Here is a 25315-nt window from a genome sequence, read left to right as displayed (position 1 = left end):
CTCAAGTATTTCAACATCATAGCAATACTAAATTGTGTTTAATTTCTTCATGAATAAAAGATGTGCTGAAAGACATGCCTTGACAGTTTTATTTTATTGGGTATGGCTGTAGGTGACATCCTTCCTTAGAAAGCAAAGGGCACAGCATCCCGTAGAGAGTACAAACAACTTACGTTCATTCACAGTTATTTCTCTAACCTGTCCTTGAGGAAAAAATAAATCTTTGCTCAGTTCTAAACTCAATAAAATGCTTGACTTTTTCAGGAAATAACCAATTTCCGTTTTTGTTAATTCGTTAATGTATTCGGTTATATCTCCAACCCAAATTAAGCTCTTTGCTAAAGGAACAACCTGTCTCGGGTTCATTCTGAAAACATGTCCTAGAATTTGAAAAGATTGGCCACTTATGGTAAAAACAACAACAATACAAACACATATGTAAATAGGAACATCATGTGAGTATAGACAGGCATCACACTATGTAGTCTACTCTGAAGAATAATTTCTAGAAAATGTATAATTCTGGCATTAGGTGATGATGGGAATAATTTGCCTTTAAAATCCTACCCAAAACAAAACAAAAAGAAGAGATGCTAAACTAGATGCCAGTTTTCTATAAAGATGAATTTGTGCAAAACTGCTTTATGCTCTGAGAATACATAGCCTGGCGTTAGCTGATTGCACATTAAAACATTAAATAATGGGAAAAACTGCTCATTCCAGTGGATGAAACAACCAGCTAATATGTAAAAGTGACATTTTTACCAAAGCAGCACCCAGAAATCCACTCATCATTCTGCTTTTCAATTTAAATGCACCTTTCTCTCCCATCAATACAGGCTAATGTTGAGAACGGTTGACGATGATGATGATGAGAATGAGCTGCTGTGTGCTGGACCATTGAGCAGTGTGGAGTAGGTGCAAGAAAGCACCAGTAGTCCTCCTTGCTCACTTCGCCCTCAGCGAAGTTGGCCAAAATTTTTGACCTGCCAGGTTTTCTCCTTCCACCTTGATTTCCTGTATTGCTTCATGCCCATGTTAGAGCTATTTGTAATTCAGTCTGAGTTTTTTTTTTCCCCAAAGGTCAGCCTAATAAGGCAGCCACCTACCTACATGACATGATGTCAGAGGTGCTGGAAACATCTCACTTGAGATCCGTTCTCAGAAACAGGTTTTGCAGGGGAGAGAAGGGAGAGCTACGGAAGGGGAAAGTGAGCAATAGGAGGGCCACAGAACAAGGGAGCCGTGCACGAGGTGGCACGGTGGCCAGGGGCCCATGGCTTCTGAAAAGGACGGAGTTAGTGACACTGCCGTTCTAAGGCCACCTCCTGGATACTTAATTTTCTGTTTGGGCTAACTACAAATTTCCATTTTCAGGAACAGCTTACGTAAATCAGAATTAGACTGTAAGCCTTTAACTGTATGGACTCCTCTAAATTTCAAAATATTTCACATACTTCCAAGGAAACTATTTCTACAATAAACAAGAACAAAGGTTTGGGGCTTGTAGAATCTTCTGTGTTTTCCATACCTTTCTTAGCCCAGTTAAAAAAAAGGTTCTAAATATCCAAAACCCAGTATACGTATAAATTATAAGTGAAACGTCCTTGCCCCAGCTATTTAAGTTACACTTAGAGATACATCCCATTGATGAGGTAGTCAGATTCCTCAGATGTAATGGGACGAGCTTTCTTCAGTTTCTGTTTGAGCAGGCGTAGTCGGCAAGCAACCATGAGAAGCAGCAGCGCAGTGATGGCCAGGCCCAGGGTCAGCGGCAGCACAGCACCTGTAAACAGTGGAAGTAGAGGGTGGGCCAGTGTTTTTACTGATTTTTAGAGAGAAAGGAGAGAGAGAAACATCAATGAGAGAGAAACGGATCGGCTGCCTCCTGCACACTTCCTACTGGGGATCACGCCTGCAATGTGCCCTGGGCATGTGTCCTGATTGGGAATTGAACCAGTGACCTCTTGATGCATGGGACAATGCTCAACCACTGAGCCACACTGGCCCGGCAGCCTGGCGGTGGGTCCGTGATTGGATAAGCACTTCGTATGAGCTATTTCATTTACTCTGAAGAACTCAAGTAGACAGATACCTGTATTACCAGCATTTTGCAGATTAACTGAGGTGCCAAGAGATTAATGGACCTAAGAGCACATAGCTTGCTTGTACATGGCAGGTTGAGGTCTCAAACCCAGACTTCTTTATACCCAAATTTTCTACCAGGTTCCTACAGAATTGGATGGCATCAGTGGGTACAACTGTTGCAGTCAGATCAGCCTCATGCCCACTGTAATAGACACCCGGTCAGCAGGCAAGTGTAGACACTGTGACCACAGGAAACTTCATTGCAGTCAACAGGTGACATTTATGGATTCACACATGATCATTCCCTCTGAAAATAAGTATGGACAACTGATTTCTGGTTAGGACTTTAAATTTTTATTTTATTTTTCTAAATCCAGGGAACCTAGTTTCAGCCAGCAGAACCATGGTTGAGAATTAACTTCAAAATATGCTGGTGTAATTCTGGCTAAGTGGAGGGGAACAGAGTTTTCCTGTGGGGTTGTTCCTACACACCCAGACTACAAGCCGCCTTTTAGAGGCTTGCAGGAGTCTGGGAGGAACAGGGTGTGCCCTGGATCAGTCTGTCTTTAAAAAAGAAAAAAGACTGATAAATTTGATACATTACACTTGATAAATTTAAGGTATAGAGCCTGTTACTGGGATACATTTATATATTGTTTTTTAAAAATTATATTTTATTGATTTCAGAGAGGAAGGGCGTGGGAGGGAGAGTTGGAAACATACATGATGAGAGAAAATCATTGATCAGCTGCCTCCTGCACGCCTCTTACTGGGGATCAAGCCCATAACCTGGGCATGTGCCCTGACTAGGAATTGAACCGAGACCTCCTGGTTCACAGGCAATACTCAACCACTGAGCCATGCCAGCTGGATGATACACTTATATATTGTTATATAGTTGCATTGAAGCAATATTTATCACATTACATCATTAAAGTACAATATTACTGTCTATATTAATTATATCGTGCATTAGCGCTCTATGGCTTATTTACTGAGATAAGACAGAGAAAGACCATTACTATATATCACATGTGGAATTTTAAAAAGTCAAACTTGAAAAAAGCAGATCAGTCTGGTCAAGCTCAGGAGGCCTTATTTTTAGTCTGACCTACTTCCTAGTCAGCCCAGTCTAGCAGATGAGATGGTGAAGCTATTTTTAGCTGTAAGGGTCTTGCCAACTGGTGGAGCTAGAGGAGCAAAATCTCCATTGCATAAGCCGATTCTATAGGCTTTTCTTCCATTTATTCATTCTTTCTGCATTAATTAACAGCCAGGTGCCTAACACTGAGCTAAGTGCTGCTCATCAAAGATAATACGCTGATGCTGAAGAGTGCCAGCACTGTTCTCAGTGCTTTATCACTTCACTCATTTAATTCTCACAGCCACCACATGAGTTGGTAGAATTCTTATCCCCATTTTACAAATCAGGGAACTAAGGCACCGAGAATTAAGTGACTCGTCTAAGTCTGTATGGTAAGTGGTGAAGCTAGGACACAGCCCCAGACAGTGCAGCTCCAGGACCACTGGGGTCCAGTACTGCTCCAAAGGTAAAGAAGGTCAAAGCCTAGTGACCTCAAGTCTGGGGAGATAGACATTTAAGTGAAGAAGTGCAGGTGTAAGAGGAGTGGTCTGTGCATCTAGCTCACTGGATCTTTGCTTGAGTGACCCGGATGTATGATGGATCTTTTTGGATGGGCAAGGGAGATGTTTATATTGGACATTTTCAAATCGAGATTCCTAGAGGTGACCCAGGTGGTTTTCTAGATTTATGGGTTATTCGGGCCTAAATATGTGGGAGCCTTTAGCATCAAGGTGGTGGTTGCAGCCACGAAAGTGGGTGAGATGGCCAGCGAGAGAGGAAGGGAGGTTGGGAATAAGTCCCTGAGAAGCCTCCATTTAAGGGGGCAGACAAAAGGAGAGAAGGGAAAAGAATAGGAAAAGACAGGTCAGAGCAATGGCAGGGCAACCGAGAGACAAGGGTGTCTTCGAAGCAGAAGGAAGAGACTATGCCAAGAGAAAAGTGCTCAGCTGCATAGGTGCTAAGGAGAGGTCTGGGGAGGTGAAGCCTCGGGGGGGGCCCCTGGGCTTAGCAGTTAGAAACCCAGGGACACCATTGTATTGGGAGAGATCGGAATGTGGCTGCAGCTGTTGGGAATGAGCCAGTGAAGAAACAGATTAAAAACAGGAGGGTTGCCCTAGCTCAGTGGTCGGCAAACTCATTAGTCAACAGAGTCAAATATCAACAGTACAACGATTGAAATTTCTTTTGAGAGCCAAACTTTTTAAACTTCTTCTAACGCCACTTCTTCAAAATAGACTCGCCCAGGCCATGGTATTTTGTGGAAGAGCCACACTCAAGGGGCCAAAGAGCTGCATGTGGCTTGCGAGCTGCAGTTTGCCAACCACTGTCCTAACCACTTCACCATATGAAAGGTAATGGATTAGATTATTTGAGAGAGAACAAAATAAGCACATAGCATTACCCTGGTGCACCTCATAATCTAGGTCAGTGGTCGGCAAACTCATTAGTCAAAAGAGCCAAATATCAACAGTACAACAATTGAAATTTCTTTTGAGAGCCAAATTTTTTAAACTTCTTCTAACGCCACTTCTTCAAAATAGACTCGCCCAGGCCGTGGTATTTTGTGGAAGAGCCACACTCAGGGGGCCAAAGAGCCGCATGTTGCTCGCGAGCCGCGGTTTGCCGACCACAGGACTAGAGGAAAGGAAGAGATGGTGGGTGCAAACAGACAAGAACTTACAGTAGGAGGGAGCTGAGGAAGTTCACTCCTGAAAGCTTTGATTTTTTCCAGGCTTAAAACTGGTTCCAGGTAGAGTGGTCTCCTCTCCAGGACAAGAGGACCTGGAGCCGAGGACACACTAATGGCGTTTCAACTCCTGGTATATCTGTAGAATCCCACTGAAGAGGATTTTGTCTGGAAGTGCCTGGGCACAGGAGGAGGGGATGTGGACGTTGTGGTAGTGACTGTTGGGTACCAAACAAAGGCTGGTATTCCGTAGAGAATTGTGGAAAATAAAAATCTGTGATAAACAACTGTCTAGCATTGCCTCTAGAACTGGCTCATACATGCCTCACACAGCAGCCTCTCCGCAGGACTCTGTAATCATGGCAGAATTTCTCCACGTGACAGTTGACCTTTGGCTGCTAGAGTTTCCTAATGGCCACCCTGAAGAAGGCAGTTTTGAAATGGCCAGGGGCCATGAAGGTATCGGTTCCCCCTCGTCTTCCAGTACCAGCCACATAGGTTAGAAATGGTACAAAGGAATGGAACAAAGGAGAGACGGATCAACCTCTTGTTCAGGGCAGAAAATGATTCAAGGCTGCCCTTAAGAATGAGCACCAGTGTTGAGGCTACAGAGTTCAGTAAAACAATCTAGGGGAATTTTCTATTGGCTAAGTCAGACAGGCGGCTGCTGAACTGTCACATCTGACTCCTGTTTACTGCTTTGATGACAAGGAAAATGAAATCTTCCAGAAAGTGCTTGCTAGAATACAGAAAATTCTTCTGGACTTTTAAGTACTTCTTCAATGATTTTAGTTTGGGTTCTTTGAGATTTAAAACTTTCTAACCCCTCTGAACCCACATCATGATATTTTTCTCAGAAACCAGCTAAGGGGGCGAATTGGGTATTCTGTTCATATGACCGGCAGTGGCTCTTTTTATTCATGTACCTTGGGTCAGGGTGAGTCAGTAGGACAGCAGACTGGGCAGCATCTGTGTGTTTGACATCTGGAATATTTTGGCCATCCATTATTAAAAAATTATACTTTAATGTGGAAAGTAGCTACAGCGTTTGCACAGGTTCAAGCCTGGGACTAATGAGAGGGCACGATACTCTCCTGGCAAAGCCACGTGCAAGTCCCAGCACAACTATAGCCAGCTTGACTTTATGGTCCAAACCTGTGGCCCCACGTGGCTGAGGGATATGGGCTGCGGGAGCTGCAGCAAGTAAACAAAGCTCGATCAGGTGCATGTAACTCAGTAGATTCAAAACCCGCGAGAACGTCGTAACCACGCCCTTTGCCTCGTGGGATCTGGCTATAAAACGGAGACTCGCCTTGCAGGCCGGGCGCTGTCTATCAGAGAGGGCAGCATCCCAGCCAGACCTAGCTTTATTTTCTTGTCTGTCTTTTCTAAATCCTTCACCGCCCCCCCCCCTCAGCTTCACCCATGGCTGTGCTGGCTCGGCACACTTTTATATTGTCCAAATATTACAAAAGATACTCTAAGGTAAAAAAGAAAGTTTTCTCAACTTAGATCTATAACTTAAGAATCATCTTTTGGCCCTAGCCGGTTTGGCTCAGTGGATAGAGTGTCGGCCTGAGGACTGAAGGGTCCCAGGTTCGATTCTGGCCAAGGGCACATGCCGGGGTTTCGGGCTCGATCAAGTAGCGGGTGTGCAGGAGGCAGCGAATCAATTATTCTCATCATTGATGTTTCTATTTCCCTCTCTGAATTTAACAAAGAAATATATTTTTAGCCCTAAGCGGTTTGGCTCAGTGGATAGAGCATTGGCCTGCGGCCTGAAGGGTCCCAGGTTCGATTCCGGTCAAGGGCATGTGCCTTAGTTTCGGGTACATCCCCAGTGCGGGGTGTGCAGGAGGCAGCTGATCGATGTTTCTCTCTCATTGATGCTTCTGGCTCTCTGTCCCTCTCCCTCTCTGTAAAAATAAATAAAATACATTTTTTTAAAAAAAGAAAAAAAAATATTTTAAAAAAGAATCACCTGCCCTAACCGGTTTGGCTCAGTGGATAGAGCATCGGCCTGCGGACTGAAAGGTCCCAGGTTTGATTCAGGTCAAGGGCATGTACCTTGGTTGCGGGCACATCCCCAGTAGGGAGTGTTGCAGGAGGCAGCTGATCGATGTTTCTCTCATTGATGTTTCTAACTATTCCTCTCCCTTCCTCTCTATAAAAAATCAAAATATATATTTAAAAAAAAATTAATAAAAAAAGAATCACCCTTTTTCCCCTAAGTTTTCACTAGTTTGAGGATTTAGGACTAAAGCCTGAGTTCCTACAGGACTATGTGGAAAGTGTTTTCTTTCTAGTTAAAAACAACCAAAATTATGGAATGATGAGGCTTGTCTTCCATTTACTAAATATTCCCTCTACTTCCTACAGTTTCCTGCTCCTGTTGGCTTCTGTCTTTGTCACCAGAACACTTGGAGAACTGGGTACTCTACGACCTTTACTCGCGTATCACAAATAACTCAGTAATAACAATCATCATTGTATGAGCCAAGCACTGTGCCAAGTGCTTTGTATTCACTGTCCCATGTATTCTCCCCAACAACTCCGGGCACGTACAGTTATCAGCTCCATCTTACACATGAGGAAATTGAGATCCAGAAAGAAAGAAAACCTGCCCAAGGTCATACAGTTCAGTGGTGGAGAAAGATCGGAACCTGGCATGTTGTTCTTAACCACTATGCCACGAATATTACTCTTTTCACAGAAGGTTACACCTGGTAGGGACTGTGGTGATTATCTAGTCCAATCAACTTATAAAAGAGGAAGCTGAGGTTCAAAGATGTGAGGTGATTGTGTAAGTGCCCGAAGGTGAAGCTTGATCTAGGAGATGATGAGAAATCAGTTCTGATCCACAGACCACTGCTCTTGTCATGAGCTGTTTAAAAGTTTTCTCTGGTATCCTCAACTAGAGGGTATGTGATTCTGCAAATCTTTATAATCTGCGCCCTAGCCGGTTTGGCTCAGTGGATAGAGCATCGGCTTGCAGGGTGAAAGGTCCTGGGTTCGATTCCGGTCAAGGGTCAAGGGCATATGCTTGGGTTGTGGGCTCAATCCCCAGCAGGGACAGGCAGGAGGCAGCCAATCAATGATTCTCTCTCATCGATGTTTCTATCTCTCCCTCTCCCTTCCTCTCTGAAATCAATAAAAATAATAAATAAAAAACTTAGTGAAGCCCTAGCTGATTTGGCTCAGTAGATAGAGCATCGGCCTGCGGGCATTGCAGGCTTGATCCCCAGTGGGGGATGTGCAGGAGGCAGCTCATCAGTGATTCTCTCTCATCATTGATGTTTCTCTCTCTCCCTTCCTCTTTAAAATCAATAAAAATATTTTTTTAAAAAAACTTAGTGAAGAATTTAAAAAAACCTTTATACTCTGCAATGAATTTTCAAGGTATATATTTACCTATTTCTGGGGCTGGGTGTTCCCCTCCTCCTCGATTGCTCTTTGATTCAAAAATATAATTTTCTTCTTTTTTGTTCTTCCCTGAGGAATCACTATCTGTAGAAAATAAGTAGAACACCTATTGAGGGTACATCAGAAACTTTAGAAAAAAGACATGAATATACAGCATTTATTTCTCTAATAAGCATAGGCCTATGCTTATCACCAGTACATTAGATAAGTAATGTGACCCATTTAATACAGCAGAATGTGTGGCTAGTACAAATCCACTGGCCAGAGGGAGGGAAACAAGCATATTGTGCCAGGACTCCCACCTCCACCTCAGAGAAGGAAGGAAGGGACTCGGCCGGAGGAGTCAAGGGTAGTCTCTGAACTTCATACAATGGAAAGCAGCAGCAGTCCCGAAAGGCTTTTCTTCATAAAAAAATGAACAGAACATACAGAAGGCACATGGACATGCTAGTTCACTTTCTCACCCGACCCTAAGTATACTATTGAGAGGAGATATTAAGAAAGATAAAATCTTAGAATTTTTATCCCAGGTTCTTCTAATGAGCAATGGCCGGTCCATTCTATCATTTCCTCTCTAGTAATTTATAGCATTTGTGCGCTTGTTACATTGACAATGTAATAATTATTGAGTTAGTAACGTTACCCTCACGCTGTGGTGTGATTTCAAGTGCGGTTTTTGGGAAATATAACGCTTAATGTCTATGAATTAGAAATGATCAGCTAACATGAGAAATGTTACGGGGAAACAAACATTTTAAAGCTTCCTTACTCATATGGCATCAGCAGAAATGTTCAGGACACCTGCAACTGAAACAAGACTACTTAAAGGGACTATATGCATTTATTTGGTAATTTGTATTAAGAAATATAGCCAAAACCGGTTTGGCTCAGTGGATAGAGCGTCGGCCTGCGGACTGAAAGGTCCCAGGTTCGGTTCCGGTCAAGGGCATGTACCTTGGTTGCAGGCACATCCCCAGTAGGGGGTGTGCAAGAGGCAGCTGATCGATGATTCTCTCTCATCGATGTTTCTAGCTCTCTGTCCCTCTCTCTTCCTCTCTGTAAAAAATCAATAAAATATATTTTAAAAAAAAAAGAAATATACATGAATTTACTAAGGATGATAAGTCATCTGGATAGTGGAAAATTGTAAAGTCAATCCCACCAAAAGTGCATGAGACTTGCTTCTCTGTACGCGTGTAAGCAGTAATTATTACACTTCTCCACCTCTGCCAATGTGACAGGTGAAAGACGGCCACTCCTACTTTCTGTACTGCAGTACTAGCATTAATCTTGGTATCGCTTCCGTATGTGTAAAACGAGTTAATTTGTTTTATCCTCAAAACGTGTGTGGGGGAAGGAGGCAGCAGAACATTGAACTTGTTCATATTTCTTGTACTCGCTGTTGATTCTTGTAAAACAGGCATAGGTCATGAACAACAATGTGTTTTTAAATCTATTTATGTTATGCTGAATAGAACATCATTTCAACTCACATAAAATTGGAAGCCGGGGAGAGGGCTGCTGTCTAAACAAACGCCACGTGCTGTGAGGGCCCTCTAACACTTTCAGAGTTCCACTCTTCCCATGTCTTTGACCCTCGGTTTTCAAACGTTGTGTTTTTGATGGATAGTTAGTAACACATAAAAATGCTCATAAGTAAGAAAAGTGAGTTTTGTAAAAATAATACCCTAATTTTGTTAAAAGTAAATAAATGTGCGTGCATATGTGTATAAATAGAAGTAACCAGCCCTGACCGGTTTGGCTCAATGGATAGAGCGTTGGCCTGTGGACTGAAGGGTCCCAGGTTCGATTCCGGTCAAGGGCATGCACCTTGATTGCGGGCACATCCCCAGTGGGGGGTGAGCAGGGGGCAGCTGATCGATGTTTCTCTCTCATCGATGTTTCTAACTCTCTATCCCTCTCCCTTCCTCTCTGTAAAAAATCAATAAAATGTATTTTTTAAAAAGTAACCAGCAGAAAATGTAACAATGTTAACAGTGAGCTTTGCTAGATGATTTAAATTTTTTTCTGTATTCTCCAAATTTTCTACTATAAACGTATATCACTCTAATAATGAGGGAAAAAAATATATTATATATATTATAAATAACTGAATATCTAATCTCTCTTCATCTCTGAAACTTCATTCCTTATATCTTCATAACCCAAGTCAAAGGCTTTGTATCTGAAACAGAGATTGCAGATATATCTCCAACTGGGTGGCAGCTCCCGCCTGCTGGTGGTGGCAGCTCAGAGCATTATTTTCAAAATGATTCTGAGGCTGAGTCCTCACTCCTCAGAGGGCGGCGCTGGGAACAGAGTAAGAAGCGAGGAAATTCCTTGGCAGGTGGAATGAGGGGAACTGAGACAAGTAGTTAAACAAGGCCAAGCAATTAACAGCCTGCTAATAAATCTCGAGATCTTATCTTGCCTAACCAAGAACAATTAGGAGCAGATGGTTTACACCTCTCCTTCCCAACCAGAAAGCAGGTAGCTTAAATCACCTGGCCCGGGAGATAGGTAACAGAGGCCCAGGGGTGCCATTAGTGCCAGCCAAACCTCAGAACGGATGCAGTCAAGGGAACAAATAACAACCAAAAAAGTAGAGCCAGACAAACCCTAGATAAAACTAAAGAAAGCAGTGAAGCTGACCCGGGAATGATCCCCAACTCCCCCATACACTCATTTTGATGCATTAGCATATTAAAGGACACACTTGGAAAACTGTTGAATATTCTGTTGAGACCCTCCCCTGAGACCTATCCTAAAACTCCTGCCTTTATTTTTTTTACTACTGTTTTTTTAAAATAGGTTTTATTGATTTTAGAGAGAGGAAGGGAGAGGGAGGAGATAGAAACATCAATGATGAGAAAGGTTCATTGATTGCCGCCTCCTACATGCCCCCTACTGGGGATTGGGCCTGAAATCCAGGCAAGTGCCCTGACCAGGAATTGAACCGTGACCTGCTGGTTCATGGGTTGATGCTCACTCAACCACTGAGTCACACCAGCCAGGCTAAAACTCCCGCCTTTAGACAACAGATGAAAAACCCTAAGACCAAGGACCCGGAGTGTGCTCCCTCTTGAGCACGCCATGCCACCCTTTCCTCAGGCATGTACTTCGGCTTTCTTTCTCCTGAGCTCTAAGGGCCCCCAGTGACAGGATCACCGAGCAATATCTAGCACAGATCAGGGCCTAAGAAGTGCTGTATGAACGTCAGGCTACTTAACATCCCTGAAACAGGCTCTCCGTGCTGGAGGGGCCTTGGGCATCTGGTTGAAATCCCTTATTAACTGACGAGGAACTGCTTTCACGTGGGCCTCTCTAACACAGGAACGTAGCAAGAGTTCCTCTGCCTTGGTCTCTGAAAACTCATTTCTCTCCGTCAGCTCTTCATGCCTCCTGCCAGAAACACCTGGCTTCCCTTGACAGTTTCTTAGGTGGCTGGCTGTCTCCTCCATGTAGAGAAAACAACCAAAATTCCAAGGCAGGGCTGAAGTGACTGATTTGCCCATTAGGTGGCAGTATCAACAAGGAATTGACCAAAGCAGGCATCTGAAGGGCAGATAAGCTAAACTGTCAAAGCAAATAGTCCCGTCAGCATGGCTCAGTGGTTGAGTGTAGACCTAGGACTCAGGAGGTCACGGTTCAATTCCCCATCAGGGCACATACCCAAATCAATGATTCTCTGTCATCATTGATGTTTCTATCTCTTTCTCCTTCTCCCTTTCTCTCTGAAATCAATAAAAATGTATTTAAAAAGAAAAAGGAAGGCCCTCTATGGAATTTTTGCAAACATATTTGTAAGGAAGCACTTAAAATCCACAAAGTAGGTAAACAAAATATTGGAAGCAAATATACCAAAACATTAAAATTTGTTTTCAATAAAGGCTGATATTTAAAGTCATTTCCTTTTTTCTTATTTGCATCTTCTGTACCTTCCGCAATGAACAAAAAATTGTCACAAAGAAGTTATTAAACTAGTGATAGATTATTTCAGTTTAATGTATGCAGAGTTTGGTTATGGAAAAGATATTCACAAAAGCATAAATGTGATGGTCTATATTTCTTATATCATACAATGGTACACATATAAATGAGTAAAAATTAACTTAAAATGATAAAATCCTACAATGTTTCAACAGTGTGGATGCATTTAAAAATCTTATTAGCCTTATTTTAAAAATTAAAAGTTACAGATTTAGTTAGATTGGAGGCATAATACTGAATCAGCAGCACATGCAACCATTTCAAAATGACATGTTACTTCCTTCACTTTCACTTGCTTAGTGTGAAGAGGATTTACATGAACATATAGGGATTATTCTGCTTTATCTCAAAATAATCTAAAATTTAACACTTAGGGCATTAGCTGCCTGAATATAGGTGTTTCTATCTCTAACTTATTTCCAAATAAATGTATTGATTATTGATACCCCTGGAGTGTGTATCCAGGCATGAATGTATGCTTGTATTTAGTAGGTGTTTCTTACTATCTTCTACCTAATAGAAGTGTAACATGCTAATTGAACATACCTTCGCTACGCCCACCAGCCAATCAGGAGTCTGCAAATTAACCCAACAAAGGTGGTGGGTTAATTTGCATATGCAGGCCCTGAGTGACCAGGGGCATTCAGCACCACCCTGCAGGCGTTCCACACCACCCCAGCCGCTCAGGCCTCTGAGCAGCGTGGGAAGGTGAAAAGGCGACTCCGGGCCGGAGCAGAAAGGTGGCTCTGGCTGGAGCGAAGGGGGTGTCGGCAGCCAAGAGAAGGAAGGCCCATTCTTTTCTTTCTTTTATTTTTAAAATATATTTTATTGATTTTTTACAGAGAGGAAGGGAGAGGGATAGAGAGTTAGAAACATCAATCAGCTGCCTCCTGCACACCCCCTACTAGGTATGTGCCCGCAACCAAGGTACATGCCCTTGACCAGAATCGAACCTGGGACCCTTGAGTCCGCAGGCCGACGCTCTATCCCCTGAGCCAAACCGGTTAGGGCAGGAAGATTCGTGCATCGGGCCTCTAGTAAAAAATAATCAGTGCAAATGGGAGGTTTTGTTTTTTCTTTTGGCCAAATTCTTCATTGTAATGCTTCTTCTTTCTTTTAAGATAGTTCCTTATCACTCTCCAAATATAACCTTAATTTTGAGCCAAATGTCCTTCTAGAAAGCAAAGCTCTTTGTGGAGAACCTGTCTCCAGCCCTTACCTGGCATCACAGGGCCAGTTGGGATCTTTGGTCCCCAGGAGGCGGAATGATTCCTCTCCGTGTCTGGTAACGCAGGTGGCCGGCGTGGGGCAGCGGCTTCCTGAGACGTCTCCAGGAAGTGTCCTGCTGCATCTTTGCTCGTTGCTATGGTCCTAGGCTGGGAAGTCGCCGTGTGAGACTCCGTCTTCCGGTCAAGGCTCACTGAAGCGTGCAAGAGCTAGTTAGTTGTTTATTGGGCTTCTTTTCTGAGCTTTAACTAAAACCCCTAAATCTGCAGTAGATTTGAAGTCATGGGTATTTGGGAATAATAACATATCCAGTTAAGACATGTCAGAGTCTCATTAAAAACCTCTCTCTCGTTTTCAAATGAGTGATCTCTCTTCAAGTAATTGACTTCCTGTCACATATAAATTGAGAAAAACTTTTAAATCTTGTGAGATTCCTCATCCTTCCTCAAACCAACACTTCATTAATTTTCTGCAGCTTTTCTTCTTTCCTATGGTTCATGTGTATGCATACGACATGAGACTGCTCTGCAGATGACTTAGCCACACCACAGTCTGTCATGCATTTTCTAAAAAGTTTATCCAAACAAAATGTTAACTCACTTCCGTTTTTTAAAAAGCATCTAGTATAGAGCATTTTTCCGATGGCGAAGAATCTTTTGGAAAAGTGCAAACAATTTCTGAAAAATGTAAGCAATATATAGACTATTTGACCTTTGTAACTAGCATTAGAGACTCAATAAACGCTGCTTCATTTACAGCAAAGCCTGTTCATCAAGTTATACCTGAAACCGGGCGGAAAAAGAGCTATATTGACTAGCATGTTATCATGAGAATACAGGCATCCCTTCTACCCCAACAGGCCACGCAGCCGACTTACAATTTTTTTTTTTTCCCGACTTACAATTTTGACAGAAAGCTTCATCAGATCCGTCAGGACACTGCTCGGCTCCATCACAAGCCAGTGTGATGTCAATGCAACAGCCGTCGTCACAAAAGAAGTGGTGGCGTGAGCAAACCTTGGAGCATCCTGTTCATAGACAAGACTCCGGTCACAGGGCTGCAGGAGAGCGGCTTCCCCTTAGAATGAACTGAGACTCATCGTGCGATGAAATGCATGTGGGTGAAGAGACACAGATAAGGGAGCATCTAACACTCGGAGCTGGAGCCATAGGCCCCTGACTTAGTTCTCAGGAATCACCGGGCTTCACCTTAGGGCCGTTCTCCACGCCGACATTGCCACGAGGTGGGACGAGAGAGGAAGCAGCTCTGGTCCTCCCCATCCTGCTGGGCTCCTCACTTGGGCCTCACTCTGCGTTAGTTCCTTCATCCCATCACCTTCTCGGTCAGAGGCACCCCCGCATGGCACGTGGGTGGCTGACCGGTGGATTCGATACACCGTTTTACACAGGCTATGTCTTACAGTCTCGCTTCCTAAGCAATGACTTTTACTGAGATGAACTTGTTACTACTGACCCTACTTGTTGACTACCATACCTCCTTGGTGCTGTAAAGAATAAACAGAATCTTAAGATACTGGCTGGTATGAATTTATTTTCTCTAAATAATGAAATTCTCTCCTTTTAAGAGCTCCTAGGAGTTTTTAATCTGTAGTCCAACTCATAGGAGCTACAATGTATTTCCCTAAAAGGCATTTCCCCACTCCAGAGTAAGCCCACTCTACTAGACTCAGCTGCATAACAACTGGGGAGCTTCCTGACACTGGGAATGCAGACGAAAGATTTCAGGCCAGAAGCCTGCAACCAAAGGATGTGCCCTTGACCAAAATCGAACCCAGGACCCTTCAGTCGGAGGACTGATGCTCTATCCACTGAGCCAAACCGGCTAGGGCTGATTTGTCTTCAATGTACTCCTTGCTGCACTCTTGACCGTACATATCAGACAGACCACACACCTTTACACTAGATCCTCTCCTGGAAAAGCCTGATGATTGTCTTTTATGAAATCCGGTAAAGAACGATGGAGCCGGTCTGGGTCCCACCTCAGTCCAGCGGTGTTGCTGGCCCGGAGCATAAAGGGGCTACTTTGTGATCACATTTTTAGTAGAGACTCTCTCAGCCAACAACACCCAAAAATAAAATGGAAGAGCCCGCGGGATGCGTAGCTAGAATATAAAATGCCACTCTGGTGCCACCCTCTGTCCATGGTCTGGTTTCGTTGGCCTCTGTGAATTCCAGGGGAAAACTTCCTGCTCACCTCGCGTGGAGAAGGCCGGCGGCAGCACGGTCACCGAGACGTTGTCGGCGCTCCTCTGCCCCGCGGTGTCCGTCACGGTGAGCTGAAAGGTGTACCTTCCTTCCTGCAGGTGGGACAGCTTCAGCGTCCCTGACTGAGGCACCTGCCCCCAAACAGGAAGCATCACATCTGGTTAGGAGATGGGAGGCCGAGTCCCGCGTCGTCCTGAACCGGAAAGCAGTGTCCTCCTCCTAGCAGCCCCATGACCTGCCTCTCCAGTCCCCGTCCCAGGCTGCGGACTACTAAGTCATACCCCATTCTGGCACGTCGCCCCTACTTTGAATTCCCAATTCCCAGTGCTATCTGGACTGACAATACCCTTGACGGACCCCTTCACTTGTCCTCAACAGCCACTGTTCCAAACCGGCACCTCCTCCCGGCTCCACACCCAGCAGCCAGTCCCTCCTTCTCAGCAGGAGACGCCCTCTACTTCCAGAGAAAACTAGGACCCTAAGTATGGTTAGAGTCACGGCTCCTCCACTCACTGCCACGGTACCGTGCCTGTACCATCGTCACCTCCTCTACTCCGTCATTAGGTGACCTGTCTCCGTCTCACACTCCACCCTCCATCTAGTCCCTGACCCCTTTCCTTCTAAGACCTCACTGCTATTACGAAGCTCAAGTTTCTCTTGACCTAACAAACAACGAGAAATAAAAACTCCCCAGACCTTCTCTAGCCACAGTGTTATTTCCTTTTCAACTCAACTTTTTTGAAAGGGCTGTCCATCCTGCTGTTTCATTTGCTCATTTCCCATTGATTGTTTGTCCTACCCATCTGGCTTCTTTGTCCACCATTCCCCAGGCACTGTGCTGGTAACACTCGCTAACTGACCTTGGAAGGGGCACCTAGCGTCGAGGTCAACAATACTTATTCCTCTTGTCTTTTTTTTTTCTTCAAAACATAAAACTGGCCCCCTTACTGGATTTAACAATGTTGGCCACTCCTGTCTTCTGAACTCCCGACTTCCCTGGCTTCTGTCTCTGTGTCCGAGTTCCCCTAACCATTCCCCGCTGATCACCCTCGTGGGCGTCTTCACTGTGGTCCCCAGGCTGGGCCAGAGCCCTCTCTGGAGGTGAGGGAGTTGCTGGGCCTCTGGGGTCAACTCTCAGCACACCAGCATCATTCTAAAACTGTGGGCCTGCGGTGTGCGGGAAGCCCTGTCCAACTCAGGGTGGAGGACAGAGCATGCCCTGTCCCTGGGCTTCGATGCCTTCCCAGGCCCCTCCTCTCCAATGCGGGAAACCCCAGGCCTGGATCCAGACCTGGGTCATGACCTTCAGCATCCTGGGTGCACTGGAACTTAGCAGGTGCCCTGACTGGGAATGGAACCGTGACCTTCTGGTTCATAGTTTGACACTCAACCACTGAGCCACACCAGCTAGGCTATTTCTATTGAGATGTAAAAAGGGTAAATATTAGGTCCTGCACTCAGGTTCAATCAGTCACTTACACAAACAAGATGGGGAGGCCACCAGGACACCTGTTCATGTAAAAGATGAGGCAGGTTTCAGGTAATCCTGCCAATGGAAAACTCCACATGCCCGTGATGCAGCTACTAAAACAGTTTATGTAAATTAAGCTTCATTAATAGAAGTAGAGACAATGTCTGGATCACAGGAGCTGATACCTGTGTCAGGAAGATACACACACCTTCAGTCGACATACGGGGTTCAAATAGGGGTGTCAGGTTTTAAGAAGCGTGTGGATGAGTCTGAGAAAATACAGAGGAGTCTGGGTGGTGGAGTGTCTGGAAATCAATTCATCTGAGAGAAGGGGGAGTATTGCGTTCTGAGGAAAGCATTCCAAGTGGTGACATTCATTTTTTTTCAGAGAGTTAAAGGGACTCTTAGGAATAAAGGAAGATGTGTCCAATGCTTTTCCAAAGGGAACACCCAGCACCAACACACAGAAGTAACAGGGAGGCATATCCTGTGTGCCCAATAATTACAGCAGATTAAAGATGCCGGAGGACCTGAGGTGAAGTAGTGAGCGTGCATGTCTGGAAATATCTAGGCAGATAGTGGGAGAACTCTGGACGGTATGTCACTGAAGGGGCTCTGCTATGGATGGGAGGCTGGGTACCATGTGGAACCAAGGCCCAGCCCAATTCTAAGAGTGCACAACCACTGAGAAAACCGGTGTACAATTCTAAGAGTGCATCACCACTGAGAAAACCGGTGTACAATTCTAAGAGTGCATCACCACTGAGAAAACCGGTGTACAATTCTAAGAGTGCACAACCACTGAGAAAACCAGTGTACAATTCTAAGAGCGCATCACCACTGAGAAAACCGGTGTACAATTCTAAGAGCGCATCACCACTGAGAAAACCGGTGTACAATTCTAAGAGTGCATCACCACTGAGAAAACCAGTGTACAATTCTAAGAGTGCATCACCACTGAGAAAACCGGTGTACAATTCTAGGAGCGCATCACCACTGAGAAAACCGGTGTACAATTCTAGGAGCGCATCACCACTGAGAAAACCGGTGTACAATTCTAAGAGTGCATCACCACTGAGAAAACCAGTGTACAATTCTAAGAGTGCATCACCACTGAGAAAACCGGTGTACAATTCTAAGAGTGCATAACCACTGAGAAAACTAGTGTACAATTCTAAGAGTGCATCACCACTGAGAAAACCGGTGTACAATTCTAAGAGTGCACAACCACTGAGAAAACCAGTGTACATTCTAAGAGTGCATAACCACTGAGAAAACTAGTGTACAATTCTAAGAGTGCATCACCACTGAGAAAACCGGTGTACAATTCTAAGAGTGCATCACCACTGAGAAAACCGGTGTACAATTCTAAGAGTGCATCACCACTGAGAAAACCGGTGTACAATTCTAAGAGTGCATAACCACTGAGAAAACTAGTGTACAATTCTAAGAGTGCACAACCACTGAGAAAACCGGTGTACAATTCTAAGAGTGCATAACCACTGAGAAAACCGGTGTACAATTCTAAGAGCGCATCACCACTGAGAAAACCGGTGTACAATTCTAAGAGCGCATCACCACTGAGAAAACCGGTGTACAATTCTAAGAGCGCATCACCACTGAGAAAACCGGTGTACAATTCTAAGAGTGCATCACCACTGAGAAAACCGGTGTACAATTCTAAGAGTGCATCACCACTGAGAAAACCAGTGTACATTCTAAGAGTGCATAACCACTGAGAAAACTAGTGTACAATTCTAAGAGTGCATCACCACTGAGAAAACCGGTGTACAATTCTAAGAGTGCATCACCACTGAGAAAACCAGTGTACAATTCTAAGAGTGCATAACCACTGAGAAAACCGGTGTACAATTCTAAGAGTGCATCACCACTGAGAAAACCGGTGTACAATTCTAAGAGCGCATCACCACTGAGAAAACCGGTGTACAATTCTAAGAGCGCATAACCACTGAGAAAACTAGTGTACAATTCTAAGAGTGCATAACCACTGAGAAAACCGGTGTACAATTCTAAGAGTGCATCGCCACTGAGAAAACCGGTGTACAATTCTAAGAGTGCATCGCCACTGAGAAAACCGGTGTACAATTCTAAGAGCGCATAACCACTGAGAAAACCGGTGTACAATTCTAGGAGTGCATAACCACTGAGAAAACCGGTGTACAATTCTAAGAGTGCATCACCACTGAGAAAACCGGTGTACAATTCTAAGAGCGCATCACCACTGAGAAAACCGGTGTACAATTCTAGGAGTGCATAACCACTGAGAAAACCGGTGTACAATTCTAAGAGTGCATCACCACTGAGAAAACCGGTGTACAATTCTAAGAGTGCATCACCACTGAGAAAACCAGTGTACAATTCTAAGAGTGCATCACCACTGAGAAAACCGGTGTACATTCTAAGAGTGCATCACCACTGAGAAAACCGGTGTACAATTCTAAGAGTGCATCACCACTGAGAAAACCAGTGTACAATTCTAAGAGTGCATCACCACTGAGAAAACCGGTGTACAATTCTAAGAGTGCATCACCACTGAGAAAACCGGTGTACAATTCTAGGAGCGCATCACCACTGAGAAAACCAGTGTACAATTCTAAGAGTGCATCACCACTGAGAAAACCAGTGTACAATTCTAAGAGCGCATCACCACTGAGAAAACCGGTGTACAATTCTAAGAGCGCATCACCACTGAGAAAACCAGTGTACGTAAATCAGTCTTGAGAGACCAGGTGATTGTTTTTGTTTCAATTTCAATAAAATACAAATCAGGGGCTCCCCACAGAGGGGAGACCACATGCAGACACAGGAAGGGATACACAGCCAACTCTAAGCCAAGAAGAAACTATAGGCCTTAGGAGAAACCAACCCTATTGGAACCTTGACCTTGGACTTCTCCCCTCCAGAACTGTGAGGACATAAACATAGGTTGTTTAACCCAAGCAGTCTGGGTTACTTGGCTGTGGCAGCCCTAGCAAACCAATACAGATCCCCCCCCCCTCCCCCACTTCCTCTAACTGAAGTGGTTTGGAGGAAGTTGATCTGCCCAAGGCAGGAAATACTGCGTACTGGCCTGCAGTCGCTGACAGGGAGCTCAATCCCACCTGTAGCAACTGCAGCTGGGCCCAGACCAGCCTGGTGAAAATCAGGGTGGGGCACCTGACTTAATCACTCGTTAGTCACTCGTCTCCCAATCATGGTCACTCACTGTCTCAAACGGGCCCAAACTGCTAGGTAAAATGTTTGCTTTCTGGATCATGTGAAGATGGGCTCATTCTGCTGTCATTTTCCTCTTTACACTCCTTTGTAATTTTCAAATTCTCTACCTGGATCTTGAACTAAGAAAAGAAGAAATAAAAAAATTTTAAGCAGTAATCTGAGTCATTAAAACAAAGCAGGAGTCTTTTTTTCCTCGAAGGTTTTTGGGATTCTGGTGAAGCCAGCAACAAAGCAGCAAGAACAAAGCTAGCTTCAAAACAGAGGATCAGAGCACTGTTTGCTCAGTAGAAAGGTAAATTTATAGACCGAACCAGTTTTTGGACTGTCACTTTTATACGTTCTCCATTGTACACCTGTTCTGCTAGCTAAAAGACATTTTGGGAGCATAAGTGGGAGGACATTACCAAAGACCACTTCCCTGAAACATCCGTTTTCATGACAACGATGACATGAATTACCTTCATGTCCACTGACGGGTCACCCTGCAGCAGTGTCCACTCATACTGGACGATGGCGTGGTCGTCTGTGCTCTCGCGGCCATCCAAAACCAGCCCGTCTGTGGGCAGACGCACAACCACATCCTCCCCGGCCTTGCTAAGTGGAGGCTCATCTTTTTCTGTGAAAGAAAAGCATTCATAGGAGAGATGGTGCCCTCGTTTTTATAGTTTTAATTAAGAGGCATCTCGTTTGCTACAAGAGATTTAGTCCAGCAGAGAACTGCTAAGAAAATATATAGCAACTGAAAGTTATTTTTTATCGATTTTCATTGCATTCCCTTTACATAATAAATAAAACAGCAACCAGTTATGAATCTGGAATTTGGCTGTAAGATAAGCAGAACAGTGAACTAGGCCCTCCAATGTATAAATCGGTAGTTTCATTCTCTAGACTGAAATTTTCACTTAATTTATAAACTGCCTATGTTCAAAGTTGTTAAATGAATTAATTTGAAACATTCTCGAAATAAACCTTAAATAAACACAAATCCACCTCTGATATAGAAGTTCTTATTTGCAAGTTTTTAAAACAGGAGTGACATAAAGTGTTCAATGGATGCAAAATAAATTGGAAAGTTAAGGCAAGTTCTTGGATCCATATAAAATAAAGCCCACATAGAATGTTACAGAGTCTAATTTTTCACCTAGGAAATTCACAGCTTCTGATAACTAATTTTTTTACAACAGGAGCCAGCACACTAGTTTCTGAGTTGTTCCCTAATAGCAAAACAAGTATGTATTTCCCTGCGATCTAGAATGGAACTAAATAATTTAAGGCTACCTACAGAGGGTGTCCCCAAAAAATGTATACACACACTTGGAATAATTATGAATAATAATTATGCTTATGGAAATACATTTCATTTTCAAAACTGAGCTATCAGCTATTAAAGTGTGTATACATTTTTGGGGAACATCCTTACTCGCTTAAGTAGTAATCCTTAACTGAGGGCGGCTTCAGTGAAGACTGATGGGAGAAGCTGCATTTCTAAGAGCAGAGTTGTGAATATGTTAATTGATTCAAGCTTCTTTTTTTAAAAAAAATATATTTCAGAGAGGAAGAGAGAGAGAGAGAAACACCAATGATGAGAGAGAATCATTGATCAGCTGCCTCCTGCCCACCCCCTACTGGGGATGGAGCCTACAACCAGACATGTGCCCTTGACCAGAATTGAACCAGCGACCCTTCAGTCTGCAGGCCGAGGCTCTATCCACTGAGCCAAACCAGCTAGGGTGATTTAAGCTTCTTATTAGTAAGCTGACCCTAAGGCATCTACTATTTGCTCTGTCCTCCAGTGCCAAAGCTCTGATCCAAATGCTGCCCTGGACTTGTTCCTCCTTAACTCCGTCTGAATGATTGTGGAAGGTACCGTCTTTCGTCCTCCGCAGCCAAAGTTGTCTCCTAAGCCAACTTCTGAGGGTCCTAGAGGTTCCCGCGCCTGAGGTGTGAGGACGGCTGCAGTCCTAGTCGTTTCCCAAGAGGCAACCATGGCTAGTCACTCAATACATGGCAGCTAGAAAGATTCTTCTGGAATGCTAATCAGAAAAGCTCCCAACAAGTTGCCGTTCCCTCCGGGATGTTCATAGACCCACCTGTCCCGCCCTGCCTTCTCATCTAGTGGTCCTCTCAAGGCCCAGAAACAGGGGGCTTATGGGAGGGACCGCAGCTCTCTGAGCTCTGACTTTTCTGAATGGGAATGCTGCTGCCAGCCGCAAGGGGCGAGGCCTTTTTAATGAGCATGTTACAAGGAACACCCACACTTGTTATTATTGCCAAAGGGCACATATGGCTACTGAGAACATAATGAGTCCCATTTTTACAGTCACTTAAAACAATGAGGACTTGTAGCTCAGATGCACGCCTGATGTCTTTATTCTGCTCCTCCCAGGTAAGGAGAGAGGTGACAACTGCATTACCAATGGGCTCTTTCTGGGAGATTCATAGAGAACTCTTCTTCGGTTCTGGAAGGTTCACTGCTTTCCACACCACGGTTTACCACGTTACAGTTCTGGAAAGCATCATATCGTGCAGCAGTAAGACTTTAGGGTTAGCAGCCAAATGCATTGAAATTTATCTTAAAATACTATTTTTAGGTAGACAAACTGAAACATAACTATATGCCATAAATAGCAATGGCTGCTAATGATATACAGATGTTAAACCCTCAAAGACTTAACCCCAAAGATTTCAGATGGAAGAATCAGGGTAGTGCTGAAATATCCCACATATTATAAAACTAATTAATCATGCCTTCCTGGAAGGAAAAAAAAAAGTCATTTTGTAATCATTTAGGTGAGCTGTGAGATGTGAAATCCTCATGGCCTCTAAATTGATCACTGTTACATTTGAAATAACAGAGACATTGCCCCCTCAGTTCAAGTCCAGGCAAATCACATTGTACAGTGTATTTTAAAATGAGCCAGAGCTTATCTACCCAGAAACAGGCCTTAAAATAAACAAGTGATAAGAAGGGGAAAGGCTCATGCTACTTAAAAATATTTGACTTGCGGAGAAAGAACAAGATAAATGTAATTTTGAATTTGCATCATAAAAAATGTAATAAACCCATGTTAAGTACCATGGTAACATTGATTTCTTTTGAAAACTAAACATACTGGGTAAGACCTACAGAGGTAAGACAGCCCAATTCTGATGGAGCATAGCAAGGTGGCATTTTATATAAAGAACAATAATACTGTTCACTCATCTGACTTATAACACTGCTGTAAACAGAGCCTTAAGGACAAGAGGTTCTGGAATATGAACCAATACTGTGCGGGTGGGTGCACAGGATATAGCTGAGGCTGAGAAATTAGCAGGGCCTCCTAGTCAAGATTCAAAAGTGGGGCCAGACTAAGAAAGAGGTTTAGATATTACGGGTAAAATATATATATATTTTTTGCCTCTGAGCTTTTCTTCTTTAAATTGCATTTCCGTGAATCCTCTCCCAGAGCAGCCTCTATCCGGAAGCCTGAAAAAATTACGGAAGCCGCCCACCGCGCCTGCTTCTGCTCAACCTGCTGGGATTTTTCCGAAACCATCCCTAAGGCTGAGAAATGAAAGCCACTCTTCCGGATGCGTGCACCTAGGCTAACCTGGAACAAGGTGTTTCCAGGGTGAGGAGTGCCCAGAGGTCCTGCCAGGCGGGTCTGCCAGAGGCCGCCACCCAACAGGTGCAAGGACAGCAGGGCCCCAGCGGTCTGGCCCGGGCCTCCCCCGGGGCCTGCTTACCCAGCCGCGGCGAGGCCCGGGCGGTGGCCGGGAAGCCTGCTCCCAGGTCTCGCTGCCCTTCCAGCGCGCGGCCGAGGCTGTAGCTGCTGTAGCCGCGGTGCAGCGCGAACCGGCACACGTTGCGGCCGCGCGCCGTGCAGTTGAAGAGGTAGCAGCCGAGCGCGGCGGCCGGGGGCGCGGGCCGGCGGGGCAGCTCCACCACGGCCACGGAGCAGCGCGGCTCGGCGCAGCAGGCCGCCACGCACTGCCGCCAGTCCCGCACGGCCGCCGGCGCGCTCAGGAAGCTGGCGCCCGCCGCGATGGAGTCCTTGGTGCGGATGATGGCGTCGGGCATGGCGCTGTAGCCTCCGCCGCCCGGGCCGGGGCAGCCGGGCGGAGGGCCGCCGCCCGCGCGCAGCTCCAGCTCCAGCTCCTCCTGCGGCCGCTCCTGCTGCAGCTGCCGGCGGAACTCCCCGAGCAGCTGCTCCACGCCCGAGAGGGGCGCGGGGAGCGGGCCGGCGGCGCGACCGCTCGGCAGCCACAGGCAGAGCAGCAGCAGCGTGCGCAGCCCCGGAGGCGGCGGCCGCCTGCGCCCCGAGCCCGCGCCCTTCGGGGCGGCGCCGGCCATGGCGGCCGGCGGGGGAGGAAGCGAGCCGAAGCGGGGCCGCAGAGCGCAAGGGCGGGCGATGCCGGGCCCTGTGCCCTCCTGCGCGGCCGCGGCGGAAGGAGGCCTCCGAGCCTCAAAGCTCGGCCTCCACGGGGCCCGGATGCGCCCCCAAGGCCGGGGGCGCTCGGTCGCCGGAAGAAATCGCAGCAGCGGGGGGCATCGCCGGCCCGGCCTGGCACTGCAGCTAGTCCTTTCCAGGGTTTCCTCGCGCTCCCGCGACCCTCTGTTCCGACCCCGGTGCGCTCGGCGCCACAGGATGCCTCCCCGCGGATCAGCACCGGGAATGGGAACAGCGACAGCGGTGGCTCCGCCCTCCGCCCCGGCTCCCGTCCTGGCTCCCGTCCTGGCTCCGCCCCGGCTCCCCCCCACCCCCCGGCTCCGCCCCGGCTCCCGCCCGCCCCCGCCCCGCCCACCTATCCGCGCGGAAAGGAAGCTGCGGGTGAGTAGACTGGGCGCGCCTCGCCTCGCACAGTGTGCGTGTCCAGAGCTGGGGGCCGTCCCGCACAGT

The 25315-nt window shown here is 45.7% G+C and overlaps 1 protein-coding gene across 1 annotated transcript; it reads right to left on the bottom strand.

Moving 5' to 3' along the window:
• Nucleotides 1-145: 145 nt before the first annotated feature.
• On the bottom strand, nucleotides 146-25065 carry LRP11 (LDL receptor related protein 11). Its single transcript, XM_079780061.1, has 7 exons — nucleotides 24162-25065; nucleotides 20891-21048; nucleotides 15714-15855; nucleotides 14401-14526; nucleotides 13492-13692; nucleotides 8271-8366; nucleotides 146-1786 (listed from the first exon to the last, which is right to left on the bottom strand). The coding sequence occupies exons 1-7, from the start codon at nucleotides 24766-24768 to the stop codon at nucleotides 1632-1634; spliced, it is 1485 nt and encodes a 494-aa protein (XP_079636187.1). The 5' UTR covers nucleotides 24769-25065; the 3' UTR covers nucleotides 146-1631.
• Between the last annotated feature and the right edge of the window lie 250 nt (nucleotides 25066-25315).

The sequence above is a fragment of the Cnephaeus nilssonii genome, assembly GCF_951640355.1.
Source record: "Cnephaeus nilssonii genome assembly, chromosome: 9".
NCBI lineage: Eukaryota > Metazoa > Chordata > Mammalia > Chiroptera > Vespertilionidae > Cnephaeus > Cnephaeus nilssonii.
This window is presented reverse-complemented; position numbering and strand designations above follow the sequence as displayed.

What these genes read in the sequence shown, in the direction of transcription:
- LRP11 (XM_079780061.1), bottom strand. Translation starts at nt 24,768, where the DNA reads ATGGCCGGCGCCGCCCCGAAGGGCGCGGGCTCGGGGCGCAGGCGGCCG. An exon ending in AACTGGCCCTGTGATGCCAG is followed by an intron (nt 8,367 to 13,491) that starts GTAAGGGCTGGA and finishes TATTTTCTACAG; the next exon opens with ATAGTGATTCCTCAGGGAAG. An exon ending in ACACCCAGCCCCAGAAATAG is followed by an intron (nt 1,787 to 8,270) that starts GTAAATATATAC and finishes CACTGTTTACAG; the next exon opens with GTGCTGTGCTGCCGCTGACC.